At 36.8% G+C, this 19,184-nt stretch overlaps 1 protein-coding gene across 1 annotated transcript in view; it reads left to right on the top strand.

The window, feature by feature from the left end:
- The window catches only part of PAK3 (p21 (RAC1) activated kinase 3), a 216,630-nt gene extending 208,163 nt beyond the window's left edge, over positions 1 to 8,467 (top strand). The window contains exon 19 of the mRNA XM_033114094.1: positions 1,897 to 8,467. Coding sequence (XP_032969985.1) covers positions 1,897 to 1,986 — 90 coding nt within the window. The 3' untranslated portion in view covers positions 1,987 to 8,467. The remainder of the gene's footprint in view (positions 1 to 1,896) is intronic.
- The last annotated feature ends 10,717 nt before the right edge of the window (positions 8,468 to 19,184 follow it).

Raw genomic sequence — 19,184 nt, 5'->3', positions numbered from 1 at the left:
CATTGAATGGGAGAACTGTGATGTGAGCCCTAGATTATCTGACTTTCCCTCACACAAATACACAAACCAATTTAGAGCAAAAGATGTATAGATATACCTAAGAGATATTGGTGTCTGGTTCCAGACCACTGCAACAAAGCATAGCAATAAAATGAGTCATAATCTTTTCGCTGGTCAAGAGTCTTGCCTTCAATTTGTAAAAAACACAACATCCATGAAGCTCAATAACGCAAAGCACAATAAAACAAGGTATGCCTGTATTTATATTGATAAAGCAACACATGCCCAGGATTACACGTAGAGCTTCACTACTAGGGACTGTTCTTTAGGGACATATATCAAGCTCTGTGACATCCAAGAACAGTGACTGTTTGCTTGTTCTCTCTGTGACTTTGAACACAATCCAGTTAAACAAAAGGTGCAACATTTGGCTAGTAATGACAGCATCAGTCAGTTCTAGGTCAAAAAAAAACAAAACAAAAAAAACACACAACAACAACAAAAAAACTGTTTCCATTGCTCCTGAACTCCCTCCAGAAACAGAGAGCCACACCCCAGCAAAAAATATCCCACCACAACTAAAATCATACCTAGGATAAACCAATTTGCTGGAATTAAGGAGGCTACACCTTCTCTTTTCTGCTACCTGTGAGCATTTCACAGGCTGCTATATGACCCTGAAATGTCAAATGTAGAATGACCCTTTATTAATCCTCGAGTTAATCCAGTTTCAACATTACAGAAGAAAAACCTGATATTTCAGTGCTTTACTTCCGCATCTTTTCACCCCTCCCACCACCCCACATACACATCCTGATACATATTCCAAGGATAAATGAAGATACAGGTTCTCTTAATGTAGCTATACAGTTACATAGATAATTGAATCAATTTCGTAGTTCCTTCCCTAATACTTTTATCTGAACCAATCAGATAGTGAATACAAAACTATATTGAGTCTAAATTGAATAGTTTGTTTGTTGCATCTTTTCATTCATATATATATATATATATATACACATATATATCATTCATATATATATACATATATGTGTGTATATATATATATATATATATATATATATATATATATATTAGCAATAAACTATATTGACTCAAGTCCATATAACGCCATTGTCTGACTTTAGCCTATCAATGCCCATTTTTAGAGGTCGGAAAGGAGAGAGATGCATGGCATTCACACCACTGGAAGGCTTGAGAAAAGACACAGGTCTTGAGTTTTTGCGTGCCTTTTTGTATAGCCTAAATCAGTTCTCTGTCCATCAATTAATATCTATTGAGCAACTCCTATTTTTAAGGTCTAAGTACAATAGGTGATACAAACCTCTAAAGGCATGATTCCTCCTCTCCAGAAGTTCACAATCTCCTTGGGTACATGAAGAAGTGAGCATGAGTGTGAAAGAGAACTGAAACAGTAGAAGGTCACAGAGCCCAAAAGAGGAAAACATTTGAAAGGAGGAAGGGATATTCACTTATATTAAGTACTGCAGGGGAGCCAAAAAAGAAATGATGGAGACACAGCTATTGGGTTTAGTAGACAGAAAGCCATTGGTTTCAGGTTTAAGGTCAAAGCTATTTTTTCAAGCATGAGAGCTGCTCCAGATGAAATCATCAGCATAAGAAAATCAGAAAGTCAGACTATTGTAAACATAGTGAGATTTTTACAATAATCCAACTCTGACTTGGCAAAGGATATCATGACACTGAAGGGCAAAAACATCTGAAGGAAAAAAGCTGGCACTATTTTTATTAATTATGTTTAATTGGATGCTCAAAATATATTTTAATAAAAAAGGGCTGCTTGAAAAATGTAAAGTAATATAATTGTTGGAGGAAAGAATTCCAGTAATTTCTCTTTTTTTTTTTCTTTTGCAGCATCCATTTTTAAAGTTAGCCAAGCCTCTCTCCAGCCTGACTCCTCTGATTATTGCTGCAAAAGAAGCAATTAAGAACAGCAGCCGCTAGGACTGCAAGCCTTACCCCACACCATCTCCCTCATGAGTAAGACTGAAATAAAACTCTGCTGCAGGAAAGATGGAAGAAAAGACAGTCAAATGGGGTGGGGGTTCTTTAACTTTCAAATGAATAGAAACTTCTTATAAGCCTTTTTCCTACTCCCTTAGATTATGTAATTTATTTGTAAGCCTGAATCGCAGCTCAAACAGGGCAGCAATGTCGAAGTGGCCATAAAGTGGTCACTTCCACTGTGAAGCGAAAGAGCCAGTAGTGAATCCCCTCATTTTGTGCATCCACTTTGAAGAAAAAGGTTTCTCAAAGGTGCACACTTCCTCTTCATAGTGTTGTGTTTGTTTTTAAGTTAGAGAGTAGTCCCTCTTACATTCGACCCTCCTTCAAAACTCCTTACCCAATGTGATGTTTTTCACTTGCATTGTCATTAGATGTCCAGTAAAAATATGTCAAAACATTTTTAAGAAAAGGAAAGCAAAAAAATAACAAAAAACAAAAACAAAAACAAAAAAACAAATAACACTACCACCAACAAAAAAAGCAGAGCAAGTACTGGGTGAACGTGTGGAAATCCATGCCCTAATAGAGTTGCAATTTTTTATTCTTCTTCTATAGTGGTGGCTTGGTTTGTGTACCTGTTTTTCTGCATTTGCATTGGAAAAAACTTCTTTTAAGACATTTTCCAAAAGCAGAGAAGAATATGTGTGTGTTCAGGAAAGGCTTTTAAAAATGTGTATTTAAATAAATCTCAAATGGTGAAATCTTGTCACATTTTCATGGTGATGCTTAAGAAGTAGTTGATTTGTCATTTATGTAAATCAGCTTGTTCATCTTTATGATACCTGAAGAAGGACACACCAAAACTGTGACACTCATGTTCTCATGTTGGTTGAGTCCCGGTCCTATATCTAGGCAATCCTGATAGGAGAAACCATACTTAAACAAAGATGTGACTTTCTCTGAGAGCCAAAAGGAAAACAAGATAAGTGTGCAGTACTGAAATCCTTGTTGGACATTAAGTAAACAAAGATAAAAAATACCTAATTCAATCCTCTCTTATGCTTGTGGAATATATGCACTGTAAAATAGGCACATCAGGAGGAATGTGCCATTAACCAACATTTGCTTATGATAAAAATTATTTATTTTTACAATTGATAGCATTTAAAAAAATTTTTAAAGATCTGGAGAACAAAGATGTTGTAAGCATTGAACTCTGGGAGAAATGGGAGGCAATGAAAACTACATCCCAATCAACATTTGGCTCTAAGTACTTGTTCCCATTTTCCCTATTTATCACTTCAGGATGTAGCATGTTCATACTTAGTCCTTTAGGCTTTTGAATGTCAGAAACATGTTGATAAAGATCTGGAAGTTCTCCAGTGAAAATAATTAGGGTTTGCAATCATCTGTCACAAGAAATGTAAGTCCAACTGAATTCCTTTTGTGGCTTGGAGGAAATATGAAAATTTGATTTATTTCACCATAAACAATCTATTTATTAAAAATTCAACAGCTGGCACTTCCTGAATCTTCTAAGAGTAGAAGAATGTCTGGAGGGTGTCTGCATAGAAAAGAATATACTTCTCTTTCTAATGTATTATCAAATTTTATAAATTCTACGAAGTTGTTTCTCTAAGCCTTTGAAAAGCTAACAATTTGTGTTGTAGAAGGCTTCTTGATTTGTAGTATATCAAGAGTCTGAATAGAACCTATCTACATTCAGCAAGAGGGAGAAAGAGATAAATGCTTTGGGCCTCTCTCCTTCTGTGCTGAGATACATCCACCCAACCATCCAGCTATTCCTTAAAATAAAAGCACTTTCACTGGATAGTTTCTGCTAACTATATAGTGTACATGTTTATGTTTAGGAGATTACACCACTGGTGGATTTCCTATTTTCCTATTGTTTTCTCCAACTGTGAAATTTGGGCAGGGCTTGAATCTTCCCAGAAATGTCCACAGTGGGAGAAAAAAAGAAATGTGAAAAGAAAGTCAAATGGTAATATTAATATGAAGCATACCACATTATACTTTGCAAAAAGGTGTCTGGGCCTGAATTTTTTAATGCCACACTGTTCTAATGAGAGAAGGGGGGGGGTAAATTTTTATGTAATTTAAAATTAAGAGTTTTTTCTAATTAATTGTCCCATGAATTCAATAAAATAATATCTGTGATGAAAATAGAATTCAGATAACTAGGCCCTGCCAGTGGAGAGAGCCCCAAACCTGGTTGGGAAGTCCTAGCTGTCAGTTAGTATCCTTTATATGTCATAAAGGCCTTTTTTTGGTGTGGGAGACCTGGAGCAGTGATCCTTCAGATCGCTGGAGGCAGAGGAATGACTGCTCTTTTATGCTTTCAATTCAGCATATAGACCATGAGGAGCCAGGTACTTCTTTATCACATCCCACTGTACCAAGATTTTATGATAATATATACCAATAGGCTTCACTCATACAAATTTATATCTATGTAAATTTTAAAATTAGAACAGTTTCTAAAGACTCTTCCCTGTGTTGGAAAGTTATGTTTATTTCTAATAAGTATTAGAGAGAAGCTGTTTCTCCTGCCAAAATGATGCTGAAGGATTCACATTTGGTACACTTGAACAACTTGGACTCCAGATGGTTAATTATTTATTCCCTTTCCTGGATTTTTTTAAAGCTCATCTTGACACAGGTGAGTCTATCCAGATCTCTGAAGTAGCGAGTGTGCCCTCAGATAATGAAGGCACATCATCGAATGTTGATTCCAAATTGTCCTGAGATAGGGAAAGTCAGGGAAGGGTGAGAAGCACAGTAGAGATTATTTATTTAAGAAAGAAAAGAACATTAATATTGTAACCAGGATCCAGTGCGTTGTCATAATCCCATGAAGATTTTTGAATGGCACAATCTCCTCAAATCAGTCACCATGTTGGGTAATGACTTCGTTCTTGCTGATCTCATCTATGTGTCATTGTAAATATTTGTGTGTCCGTGTTCCATTTTGGCTACTGGATGGCCACGTCATGGAAGAAGATTTAACTCAAGTATTTATTCTTTAATTGTGTTATTCAGATTTCTTTCAGGCTTGTGAATTGCACTCCATTGTTTGAGTTTAACCGCGTGATCCCCACATATATCCCTCCCCTGTGAAGCACATTCCATTGCTAAAAGAAAAAGAAATATGAATTTCCTTCCTGTCGTCTGTATAACTCTTTTGATAGTTTGAAATCTTTGTCTGCAAAGGATATTTCTCAGCTCAAATGTCATGTAAATAATTATATTCCTTTGTTAAATGGGTTGTTAATTTCTAATGAGGCTGCCAGTTCTCAGAGAGACTCTACAAAATCACTTTTAAATAACATAAATAGGGATTACAACTATGTAGAAATAAGTGTGCATACAGACCAAGACTGGGAACACAGATAATTGAAATTAATTATGTTAGGGTGGTGGGATTATGCATTTTCTTTTTAAAACTCATTTGATATTGTTATAATATTGCTTTATAATAAATGTCAGAAAGTGGACTATAGAAAAATAGAAAAGATGCCAGAAGCAGATGCTTTCTGGCCAGAGCCCAGAGCATGCAGGGCACAGATATCTGCTAGCTACAATTATTCCATAGGCTTTATATTTGCCTGGGTGCTGAGGTTGGCACACGCTAGGGTATGGCACGTGCTTTCTTAGGGGACTATTATCTATAAGTTAAAGCTAGGGAAATGTTGCTATTAGAACTCTGAACACATCCTTCTGCTTTAAAACTGGCTGCCCTCTGCTTTACTATGGCATCAACATTTCAATTTTGGTTAGTTTAGAGAGGTGACATTTGATTAGCTCTCTTAATAATATTTGTTTCAGGTACCACCTTTCTAGATTATTTTAGCAGAGTTTCAGCGTGAATTTTGGAAGAATAGAAGGATAAAATTTCCAGCTCCCACCATTCTTGACAGGATATTATATCATTCAGGTAAGATTCCTCTTCTAGTGACCAGTAGGCAAGTCCCATTCATTTCAACAGAAGTTATTATGACTTGCAATTAAAAACTGACTATGAAAACATCAAGACAAATATTTAAAACTGCCTTTGCCTGTTGGCATTCGGTCCCAGGCCTGTTAGCTTTGAGTTGAGATAGCCTCCATGTACTCTGTACTGCCTGAGTATAGGTTGTATGCAGTAGTTGTCATTGTTAAAGAGAAAAGGGGGACTACCTACTAGAAGAGAGAAATTTCCTTCTAACTCACCAAATAAATTTTAGGTGAGGACTTCTATAATGAGGTAGTGGCCTCAGATATTACTCAATTTCACCAAGTGCAGACCTTGTACCTAAGAACCCACAGGCTTTCATTGACCATTCTCAACATAAAAATATTTCTGAGAGTGTTAACCCTGCCATCTCCTGTTGAATCTCATGGTCCTTTTCTGAGCTACTTGTAGTTAATATTCAGTTAAAGAAAGGCATGGCCAGTGATGTAAGCTTCTTCTAGTCTCTGAGCAAAGGGGCTGAATTTCAGCATTTGTAAATTGACAGTCTAATAGGTCTGGGATTTTGAGTGAAATTACAGTTCTGAACATATATTAGCATGTGGATTGGGAAGAAAATAAATGGGACCTTGGAAATAATGGAAATATTTTTCATAAGAAAGATTTTTTTCATAAGAGATTTGTTTCTGGTATAATTTTTTTGTTGTTAGTGAGCTTTATTTTTTTCATTCCTTTTCTAATCCCATACTCCTTTAGTAACCAAATGAATATAACCCAACTCCTCATGCTTTGGGAATGTCTATTTAATATTAACTGAATATTAACTGAATCTGAAAATGTGGGAACTGAGATATCACCTCCACATGCACACTTATGTGTACAAGTATACTATAATATTTACTGCCATGTAAGATAGTCGAACTTACAAGATAAGCTTATAGAAGAAGCTGGTTAGTGCCATCAGAGTCTACTTTGGAAGCTGCCATCTGGTGAATGCTATCTCATAATGCCAACAGTAAGGCAGGTACCGTGTTCACCTGATTCAGTACCTAAAAGGAAATCAACAGCAATTTTGAGAATCAGATGTACTGAAAGGAGATTTAGCCTAGGAGTAAGGAGACCTGGATTCTCATATAGGCTCTATTACTAACTTACTGTGTGACCTTAGGCAAGTCATTTAATCTTTTTCTCTCATCTGTAAAATAAGAGTATTGGACTAGATGATCTCCATGGTCTTTCCAAAAGCTCTAGCATTCTGTAGTATTATAGGTTGGCTTGCAAATTCAACCTGCTAAAGTGATGGCAAATATCACAGCTTAAGCCTGGGTCTCTTATGTTTCAGTTAAACAATAGCACTATGTAATGTGATGAAAAAACAAAACAAAACTCAAGTACATGAGGTTAATAATACTAAGGAATTTTGATAAAACTTGTGGCAGCCTTCTAATCCCTTCTCAGTTGTTTTGTTTTTTGTGTTTTAACGTCCTTTTTTCTGTCAAGTGTTCCCAGTTTTCATTTTCTATACACTCTGTGAAGTCTGGTTTTCATTAAGCCAGTATTTGCTACTAGAACAGAAATACACTGTCACACTTGCTAGAATAGAAATGAGCCTCTCCTTTCCTATAAAGCAGTCCTGGGCTTTATAGAATTTAATTTGTAAATGGCACAAGATGGCAGATCCCATGTATTTTAATGGCTGGGACTGCTAAGAGTGGACCTAAGCACTTGAATGTTGTAGAAAGAGAAATAAAAAAGTAATTACATGCTATTAGCATTAAGGAATATTGACAAATCCATTTGTTGGGAACCAAAGATAGCGTTTCTGATGACAACTCCCACAGTGATTGGCCAGTTATATGAACATGCTGCTGGAAAGAAGGTAAACTGGAAGTTAGTTAATGGATGGTCCCAATGCCCCGCCTACAGCAGAGTGCCAATCAGCCCTGAGTGCAAAATTCAAGTTCAATGTGTGTGCTGTGTGTGGTATGCTTTATGGACCACATATATTATATTCATTAGTGATAAGACCTTCCACAGAATCCTATAGCCATTAGTGGGTTGAGTTTTAAATCTCAGTACATCAGTAAGAAGGAGCCAGATCACAGAGTACTGATGTCTACTGGGATGATACTCATAATATTCATACAAAGCAAGTTAAGGAGGATCTACATTTTCATTGTTTATCAGAATTGTATCTCATTTGGCTGTGCATTACTTTTGTTAAAATGTGTTATCTGTAAACCCATGTGTAGTGAAATTCTTCTGTAACTTTGGATTACAGGTATTTATGGTCTTTTTGTTTGTTTGATTTTTAAGTAAGTTATTTCTTTTGTAGACCACAGCATTCAATCTTTTAAAGGGATTTTGTTTCTGATACTGTTATTTAAATTGTGGTTGAAGCAATAGAAAATTGAAATATGGATTGTGCATGACTGTGTCTTGAGTGTAAAAATATTGCAGTTTGAAACTTGGACCTAAAGTATTGCAAATAAAAATGACAAACATCAATGAGCTGGTACTTCTCTGTCAACTTTCCTCCCACTCCCTTGACATTGGCCATTTTATCTGCTTCACAGGTTAGCATGCAGCACTACCAGGTATTGAGGCAGGGAAAGTCCCAGCCTTGTGACCAATATAGGAAATGTCCTACAGATTCTGCCACTGAATAACTCGCACCCAGAGTCTCCATCTTTTTTTTACATGGAATAACGTGAATGTGTATACTTAATGCAGAGCAAAAGCCTGGCAGGTCCAAGAGGTAGGTAAAGGAAAACTGCCAAATACAATTATATGTAATATTATTGTATAAATTATATGTAATATATGTTATATAGGATATATATTGCTCATTTTTCTGCTTGGAAAATTCTGAGTGTGTAAACCCATCTGTATAATGTTTAGCTTTTATCTTATATCTGGTATCAAGGTCCACAGGTCACAGAAGAGATTCCAAACCCACATCACTGAGAACATTCATTCATTCACTCTTTCATTCAAAAAGCATATCTTGAGCTCTTGCTATATGTCAGGCACTTGTGGACATTTCTAATAAGGGTAACTTTTCTTTTACACACTACCTCCAAATGTAACTAAATAACAGTAAAGCTCATTCAAAGCTACTAGATATACTTATTGGAGTCAGGTTTGTTAGAAACTCTGAGTTCTCGAGACCCAAGATAAAAACATCAGAGATTTAGCAAACTAGAGGTTGGTCTACCAACATTACTTGCACAGAACGCATACTGCTCCTTCTGGAGTCTGTGTATATAATTTGATACTTTTGTGTAAGTGGATACACAGTGGTACTATAATCCTATGAATGGATTATATATCTTACCAACTGCAATTTTGTTGTTTTGTAAGTTCGCTGTGTTTATATGCAAGCTTTATTTCTCTCATTGAATCTCTCCATGTTAAAAGCAAAGGAGGCATTTTCTGTAAGCATGAAGAGGCAAGTGAATGAGAATCACAGTAGTTAACCCTTAGCCAAGTTCTCTACTGCCTATGTGCATGAATTACTGAGTTGTTACTCCCATTATTAGCCTCATATTCTTCCATCCTTGATTGGCAGATTTCCTCCAACTATTTTTTTTTAATATCTATTAAATGAAGTAGGAATATTTATGTGTGAGCAAATTACCAATATCTTCCATCAAAAATAAAATTTAAAAGACATTTCCGTTTGCCATAACAACTTGAACAAACAGAGCTCCACACAATGATAAATGTGCATACTACTCCACAGCTCAGCCCTAATGACTCAATTGCTGGAACTCTAGCCTCATCTAAGTCCCTCACCCACTGAAGTGGGGAGAGAGTAACCCCTGAAGTGCCATACAAATTATTGTTATCCTCCAAATCCCATGGGGCTTTGGCCCCCAGAAACTTGGATGGCATCTGGTGGCTTCTCACATACCTGGGTAAAGCATGACTGCTTCCACTGCATTCTGCTAATACTCTACGAATGCCACTGTCCTGTTGTTACCATGCTTGCCACTCTACGTATCTATATCAGCAATATTTACACCAGTCCCTGATTCTAGTAGCCTCTGGGTAGTGGACTGGGTTGACTTATCCACTTGCAGCTTCACAGCTGATTACTTTTTACTTCTTTTCCATACCTGACAGCAGAAACCCTTCCCATGAAATCAACCCATTCTACTAAATCTTTGGACATGTTTTGGTCATTCTTTCTCTATTTCCTGCACCTCACTTAGTCAGGGAGCAAGTTTGGTCATTGATTTTCCCTCCCGCTCCCTTCCTGGGGCTTGTCAGGTCAAACTGTACACATCTCAGCCCTTATCAGGGCCTCCACCTCCCATGGAGATTAATCTACAGCTTGTGCTATAGCATTCCTTTATAAATTCTCCATGTTCTCCCAAGCAGTCTCACTTGGAGTAAAAAGGAAATTGACAGTTTGGCTCCACTCTATATGTACTTTAACATTTTAACTGGAGTACCCTGGTGTTTTAGAGATATATATTCCCACTAAGTAAGAAGCAGCAGACTGTGCTGCCCTTGGGGGAAATGGTAAAGGGTGCACAGGATGTCTCTATGTTAGCTCTCACAAATGAATGTAGATCTACAATTATCTCAATAAAATATTCGGTCATCAAAATGGTGGCATGAGGTGAGCCTCTGGAAATCTCCCCTGAAATTTACAACAAATTAAACAGCTATAAATCCACAAAGGACTCCCTGCACAGCAGACAGGCAAGACGAAGGGGCACACTAATGAATTCACCTAAAGGTGGGAAAATTGCGTGAGCCAGCGGCGGGGGGGGGGGGGGGGGGGGGGAAGAAGTGTGGAGATAGAGCCCCGTGGGCGCAGGACGAAGACGTAGCTCAGTGCTCCGAGCTTGCTGCATCCTGGAACTACAGGAGCTGCGGGAGAGGGAAGAACTCAGACTGCTAGGGCTCTGCTTATGGCCCACAGGGCTGAGGAGACAGCGTATAAAACGGCTGAACCCAACGCTCACGGCAGAGATCTCAGAGCAAAGACTGAAGAAAGAAGGCTGAAAATGGAGGTTTAAGCCCTCACTGCTGAGCAGAGAAAAGAAGCCTTAGGCACTGAGATTAGCCGCCCCCTCCCTAACCTCCCAGAGCTCCCCCGCCCCCACCAGCCCAGTGCTAGAAGCAGAACAGTAGCAGTGTCAGATCAAAAGAACAGAATATTTGCAGTTCTGAGAACTGTGGTCCGCAGACACAGATTTGCAGCCCAACTAGTTCCGGCAAAGGGGAGGGAGCTGTGGAACCAGGACTTCCTGTGGTGGTTGTCACCACCACCGCCATTGCTCTGCACCACCTCTCACAACTCACCCCCCATCTCCTCACCTATTTGGGCAGATCCCTGCAGGAGTAAACAGAACTGCTGAAACACATGGGCTCTGAATCTGCTGCAGAAACAGATTTGGAACTTCAGAAGCTTTCCATATCCCCAGAGGGACGCAGTGCACTATGACGCAGGAAAAGTATTAACAAAGGACAAGCCCGCCTTCCATGAAAACCCCATTACGTGAGAAGCTGGAATAGTGCAGAGAAAACATAATACAACAGTGTGAGAGAGGAAAAAGGGCTGCAGTCAGAGAGAAAATAAAACATTCTACCAACACGTCCTGGAAAACAAAAGAAAGACCTCTTCCTATCAACCTGTTGCAGAACCCAATCCTGTAAATGTTTAGGAAGAGAAATAATAAATCATTAATTCCCATGAATAACCAAGGCGACAAGACAGCTCAGAAAGAAAGTGAAAAGTCTCCAGAAAAGGAACTTAAAGATATGGAAATATGTGACTTAAATGAGGGAGAATTGAACATTGCAGTTCTGAAAAAACACGAGATGCCAGAAAATAGAGAAACGCAGATTAATGAACTCAGAAATACAATCAAAGAACAATATGAGCATTTTACAAAAGAGACTGAAATTTTTAGGAAGAACCAAATAGAATTTCTGAAGATTAAGAACTCAATAAAAGAAATTAAGAATGAAATAGCCAGCTTAGGAAGTAGAGTTGACCAGATGGAGGAAAGAATCAGTGACATCCAAGATAGAAACCTGGAAACGACATAGATGGAACAAGAAGACATGAAAGAACTCTACAAGAACTTTCTGATTCCATCAGAAAGAGCATTATAAGAATAATGGGCATACCAGAAGGAGAAGAAAGAGAGAAGGGAACAGAGAGTGTACTCAAACAAATAGTCGATGAGAACTTTACAAACATGTGGAAAGAACTGGATCCTCGAATCCAAGAAGCAAATAGAACACCTAATTACCTCAACCCCAACAGGCCTTCTCCAAGGCACAATGTATTGAAGCTGTCAAAAATCAACGAGAAAGAAAGAATCCTCAAGGCAGCCAGGGAAAAGAAGATGGTAACCTACAAAGGAAAACCCATTAGATTATCATCAGATTTCTCAGCAGAAACTCTACAAGCCATGAGGGAGTGGAACCAAATATTCAAACTATTGAAAGAGACAAATTATGAGCCAAGAATAATATACCCAGCAAAGATATACTTTAGACATGAAGGAGGAATAAAGACCTTTCCAGACATACAGAAGCTGAGGGAATTTTCTAATATATGACCTGCACTACAAGAAATACTAAAGGAGACTATTCAACCACCATCAACAGGGACCATTTGTGGCAACCAAAAGTAAGCATGCTGAAGAAAATGGAATACTCTAAATATCAAACTTTCTTTTACGTAAACTTAATGGCAACCACTCAAAAAAAAAAAAATCCAAACTGAAATATATACTGTAATAAAAGAAGAAAGAGAGGGAAGCATCATAGAATATCTCCACACAAAAATAATAGACAACAACAAAAAGGCAAAGAAACCATGGAGACACAATCTTACCAGAAAACTAAAGATAGAATGATAGGAAATCCTCACATATTAATAATCACCCTAAATGTAAATGGACTGAACTCACCAATAAAAAGGCACAGAGTAGCAGATTGGATCAAGAAACTAAGAGACACATCCAAGAGACACATCTCAGCTACAAGGACAAGCATAGACTCAAAGTGAAAGGGTGGGAATTGACAGTCCAAGCTAATGGTATCCAGAGAAAATCAGGTGTAGCCATAATGATATCAGATGAAAGAGACTTCAGGGTGAAAAACATAACAAGAGACATAGATGGACATTTCATAATGGTAAAGGGGACTATAAAACAAGAAGACATAACAGCCATCAATATTTGTGACCCCAATCAGGAAGCACCGAAATATACCCAGCAACTACTAACAGAACTAAAGGGAAAAATTGACCAAAACACAGTTATACTCGGGGAATTAAATACATCACTGACAGCTATGGATAGATCATCCAAACAGAAAATAAATAATGAAATAGCAGCCCTAAACGACACATTAGATGAAATGGACATAATTGACATATGTAGAGCACTTCATCCTAAAACAACAGACTATACATTCCTTTCTAGTGTACATGGAACATTCTCAAGGATAGACCATATATTGGGACATAAACTCAGCCTCAGCAAATTTAAGAAGATTGAAATCATACCAAGCCTACTCTCTGATCACAAGGCTTTGAAATTGGATATCAACTGCAAAAAGAAAGCAGGAAAAAACACAAATACATGGAGATTAAACAACGTACTTTTAAAGAACGACTGGGTCAAAGAAGAAATTAGAGTAGAGATCAAAAGATACATAGAAACAAATGACAGTGAAAATACCAACATTTTTGGGATGCAGTTTTAAGAGGGAAATTTATATCATTAAAGGCCTATCTCAAGGAACAAGAAAAATCCCAAATCAATAACCTCACGTTACACCTTAAAAACTAGAAAAAGAAGAACAAATGAAATCTAAGGTCAGCAGAAGAAAGGAAATAATAAAGATCAGAGCAGAACTAAATGAAATAGAAAACAAAAAGACAATAGAAAAAATTATTGTGACAAAGAGCTGGTTCTTTGAAGGGATTAACAAAATTGACTAACCCTTGGCTAGGCTCACTAAGATAAAAAGAGAGAAGATACTAATAAACAAAATCAGAAATTATCACAGGGAAGTTATCACTGATGCTACAGAAATACAAAGGATCATCCAAGAATACTATGAAAGACTATATGCCACAAAATTCAAAAACCTGGAAGAAATGGACAAGTTCTTAGAAACATATAGCCTTCCTAGGCTGAACCATGTAGAACTGGAAAATTTAAACAGACAGATCACCAGTAAAGAAATTGAATCAGTCATCCAAAACCTTCCCAAAAGCAAAAGTCCGAGACCAGATGGCTTCACTAGTGAATTCTACCAAACCTTCAAAGAGGATCTAATACCAATCCTGCTCAAAATCTTCTATACAATTGAAGAACTCCCTAACTCATTTTAGGAGGCCACATTACATAACATAAACAAAATAAAGGACAAAAATCATGTGCTTATATCAATTGATGAAAAAAATGGATTTGACAAGATACAACATCCATTTATGATTAAAACACTTAATAAAATAGGTATAGAAGGAAAATACCTTAACATAATAAAGGCCATATATGACAAACCCTCAGCTAATCTCATAATTAACGTGAAAAACTGAAGTCCTTTGCTCTACGTTCAGGAACACGACAGGGCTGGGCCCTATCACCTCTGCTTTTCAATATAGTGTTGGAAGTCCTTGCCAGAGCAATCAGTCAAGAGAAAGAAATAAAAGGCATCCAAATTGGGAATGAAGAATTTAAATTGTCACTCTTTGCAGATGACATGATGCTTTACATGGAAAACCCTAAAGACTCCACCAAAAAGCTATTAGAAACAATCAACGAATACAGTAATGTGGCTGGCTATAAAATCAACGTACAAAAGTCCATTGCATTCCTATATACTAACAATGAAATCTCAGAAAAAGACATAAAAAAAAATTCCTTTTGCAATTGCAGCAAAAAGAATAAAATACCTAGGAATAAACTTAACCGAGGACGTGAAAGACCTATATGCTGAAAACTACAAGACATTTTTAAAAGAAATTGAAGAAGACACAAAGAAATGGAAAAACATTCTGTGCTCATGAATTGGAAGAATTAACATAGTTAAAATGGCCATATTACCCAAAGCAATATACAGATTTCATGCAATCCCCATCAAAATCCCAATGGAATTTTTTTAAAGAAATAGAACAAAAAATCATCAGATTTGTTTGGAAGCACAAAAGACCCCGAATAGCCAAAGCAATCTTAAGAAATAGGAACAATGCTGGAGGTATCACACTCCCTGTCTTTAGCTTGTACTACGGAGCAACAATAATAAAAACAGCATGGTATTGGCAGAAATACAGACATGTACACCAATGGAATAGAATTGAGAACCTAGAAATAAACCCCCATACATATGGACAGATAATTTTTGACAAAGAAGCAAAAAACATGCAATGGAGAAAAGACAGCCTGTTCAACAAATGGTGCTGGGAGAATTGGAAAGCCACGTGCAAAAGAATGAAACTGGACTGCTATCTGTCACCATGTACCAAAATTAATTCAAAATGGATCAAAGACTTAAGCATAAGCCCTGAAACAATAAACTACATAGAAGAAAACATAGGTACTAAACTTATGGACCTTGGGCTCAAAGAACTTTTTATGACTTTAACTCCAAAGTCAAGGGAAGTAAAAGCTAAAATAAATGAATGGGACTATATCAAACTTAAGAACTTCTGCACAGCAAAAGAAACCATCGACAAAATAAAGAGGCAGCCAACTGAATGGGAGACGATATAAGGGGCTAATATCCAAAATATACAAGGAACTCATGAAACTCAACAACAAAAAAACAAAACACCCAATTGAAAAATGGGCAGAGGACCTCAAGAGACATTTCTCAAAAGAGGACATACAAATGGCAAATAGACATATGAAAAAATGGTCAACATCACTAATCATCAGAGAAATGCAAATGAAAATCACAATGAGATATCATCTCACCCCAGTTAGAATGGCTATTATCAACAAGACAAATAGTAACAAGTGTTGGGGAGGCTGTGGACAAAAAGGAACCCTCATACACTGTTGGTGGGAATGCAGATTGGTGCAGCTGCTATGGAAGGCAGTGTGGAGGTTCTTCAAAAAATTATAAATAGAGTTACTGTATGATCCAGCAATCCCACTGCTAGGTATCTACCCAAAATATCTGAAAACATTTATCCATAAAGACACGTGTGCTCCAATGTTCACTGCAGCTTTATTTACGGTGGCCAAGACATGGAAACAACCAAAATTTCCTTCGATAGATGAATGGATAAAGAAGTTGTGGTATGTACATAGTACACAACGGAGTACTATTTGGTGGTAAGAAAAGATGAAATAGGACCATTTGTGACAACATGGATGGATCTTAAGAATATAATGCTACGCGAAATAAGTCAGACAGAAAAAGCAGAGAACCATATGATTTCACTGATATGTGGTATATAAACCAAAAACAACAAAAGAACAAGACAAACAAATGAGAAACAAAAAGTCATAGACACAGACAATAGTTTAGTGGTTACCAGAGAGTAAGGGGGAAAGGGGGTGGTAGAAGAGGGTAAAAGGGAACAAATATATGGTGATGGAAGGAGAACTGGCTCTGGGTGGTGAACACACAATGGGATTTATAGATGATGTAATACAGAATTGTATACCTGAAATCTATGTAACTTTACTAACAATTGTCACCCCAGTAAATTTAAAAAAAAAAAGTAAGAAGAAAATAAAATAAATCAAATGTTCAATAAGAAGAGCAATGGGCTACAAGCTACCTCCTCCACAGCATTTCATAGGTCATGGCAAGGACATAGGGTGCAGGCTGGATATCATTCCACCACCAACTACCAGTTACCTTAATATCAAGAAGTTCCCCCCTAACTTAATTCCATCTGTCACTAGCCCCTCTCACCTCAGGTAGTAGGATTTCACACTTTCTCCTCAGACATTTCTGAGGCCTCACTGGGGAAGCTGGGAATTCAAATATGATTAATTGCTTTAGAGTTTTCCCCTGTGGACCTGGATTGACTAACATAAAATTCATAATGAGAAACAACTTTTAATTTTATAACAGGTAAAACCGAATTGCTGTTCTTTAAAATACAGGAGGGGAATGTTAAGACTCTTGACTCTGTCCTGGAACCCTTCAGTAGGCACAAATGAATAGCCCTACCATGTTTTCAACATTTTCCTTTCAAACTCTTTTGAACAGACAGCAAATGGTAGTTAAAATTCTCTTCATATTTAAATAAATGTGTGACATAATATAAAAAAAATGATCACGTAAATGAGATACAGTTACTCCTCTAATATTCAAGGAAAGAGCAGGATTACCAAACTATTCCCTTTCAAGATGATCCTAATCTCTTTTTTTATTGGTCCATTACCACCTTCAGCAATGATTTTTGTTCTGATTTTGACTGTACCGGGGTTGCCAAAAAATGTTTACACATTTTAAGAGATGTTGTCTATATTCAAGCAGTAGTTCACCATAATCAGAAGGGTCTAGAAGCTGATGGTAACCACTTTGAGCACCTCTTGTAATTGCAGAAGTCAAAACCAACTTTTGTTAGCGGTATATATTGACTATTACAATTAATACAATTTTTTCCTTTCTTAAAATTTGTATACATTTTTGGCACCCATTTTTTTTGCCGCCCTATGTTAATACATTTGGTAAGCTGTTTTTCACCTGAAGCAGAAGTGTATATGTCATAATCTGCTTTCAGGATATTTCTATCATACGACTTGACTATTTCTATCATACGACTTTCTATCATACGACTTCCATGTAAATTGGAGAAGACAATATTGTCCCAGTTTACAATTTAGAGTCTTCTAACTCCTTTGGATAAAAAAATCTGAATTCCATGTTGTTATCAATTTTACCAACACCAATACATCCAGTAGCAAAGTGATATAAATGTTGCATAGTGTGCAGGCCCATATTACCAAATCCTGGACACTAATTTTTATCCCCTACATTGGCAGACAATCTCAAGATGTTCATACAAGAAGCCACATTTATGAATTTTTCAATTCTGTAGAAGATACCTCATCAATTGCAGAATTACATGGGTGCCACTCAGACTAATGTGTTTACCAATGACACAGACATGTGTATCAATATCAGAGTAGACTAGGGTACCAGGATAAATATGTGTAATCTAGAACATTTCCTTCCATTAGTGCTCATAAGAGAAGCAAAGGCATCAACTCCAGGATCACTGAAACACTTTATTTAGCTCCAAGGTATACTCCTGTGATCTTTTTTTTTGTTTGTTTTATACTATTTTTATTAGTTTCAGGTGTGTAAAACAACATACTGATTAGACATTTACACCCCTCACAAATTGATAACTCCAACAAGTCTACTATCCATCAGACACTGTACATAGCTATTAAAATACCATTGGCTATATTCGCTATGCTGTACTTCATATCCTGTGAGATTTTGTATATATATATATATATATATATATATATATATATATATATATATACACACACACACACACACACACACACACACACACATATATATATATATATAAAATAGTTGACATTCAATATTATTTTATACTGAATATTAACTGTAGTTTCAAGTGAACAGCACAGTGGTTAGGCATATAATATATGAAATTATCCTCCAAATAAGTCGAGTACCCATCTGATACCTTGCATAGTTTTTACAACATTATTGACTATATTCCCCATACTGTATTTCACATCCCCAGGACTATTTTGTGACTACCAATTTGTACTTCCTAATCCCTTCACCTTTCTCACCCATCCCCCCAACACCCCTCCCATCTAGCAACTATCAGTTTGTTCTCTATATGAGTCTATTTCTGTTATGTTAGCTCGTTATTCTGTTTTTTAGATTCTATATATAAGTGAGATCATATGTTTGTCTTTCTCAGTCTGACCTATTTACTTAGCATAAGATCCACTAGGTCCATTCATGATGTTGCAAATGGTAAGATTTCATTCTTTTTTATGGCAGAGCAATACTCTATTGTTTAAACGTACTACAATTTCTTTGTCCAATCATTTATTGATGGTCATTTCAGTTGATTCCATACCTTGGCTATTTTAAATAGCGCTGCAATAAACGTAGGTATGCATATATTTTTCGAATTAGTGTTTTGGATTTCTTAGGGTAAATACCCAGGAGTGGAATTGCTGGGTCAAAAGGTAGCTCTATTTTTAATTTTTTGAGAAAC

The sequence above is a fragment of the Rhinolophus ferrumequinum genome, chromosome X (assembly GCF_004115265.2).
Source record: "Rhinolophus ferrumequinum isolate MPI-CBG mRhiFer1 chromosome X, mRhiFer1_v1.p, whole genome shotgun sequence".
NCBI classification, from domain to species: Eukaryota; Metazoa; Chordata; class Mammalia; order Chiroptera; family Rhinolophidae; genus Rhinolophus; species Rhinolophus ferrumequinum.
The sequence above is the reverse complement of the archived record's forward strand: the minus strand, read 5'-3'. Positions and strand labels throughout refer to the sequence as shown.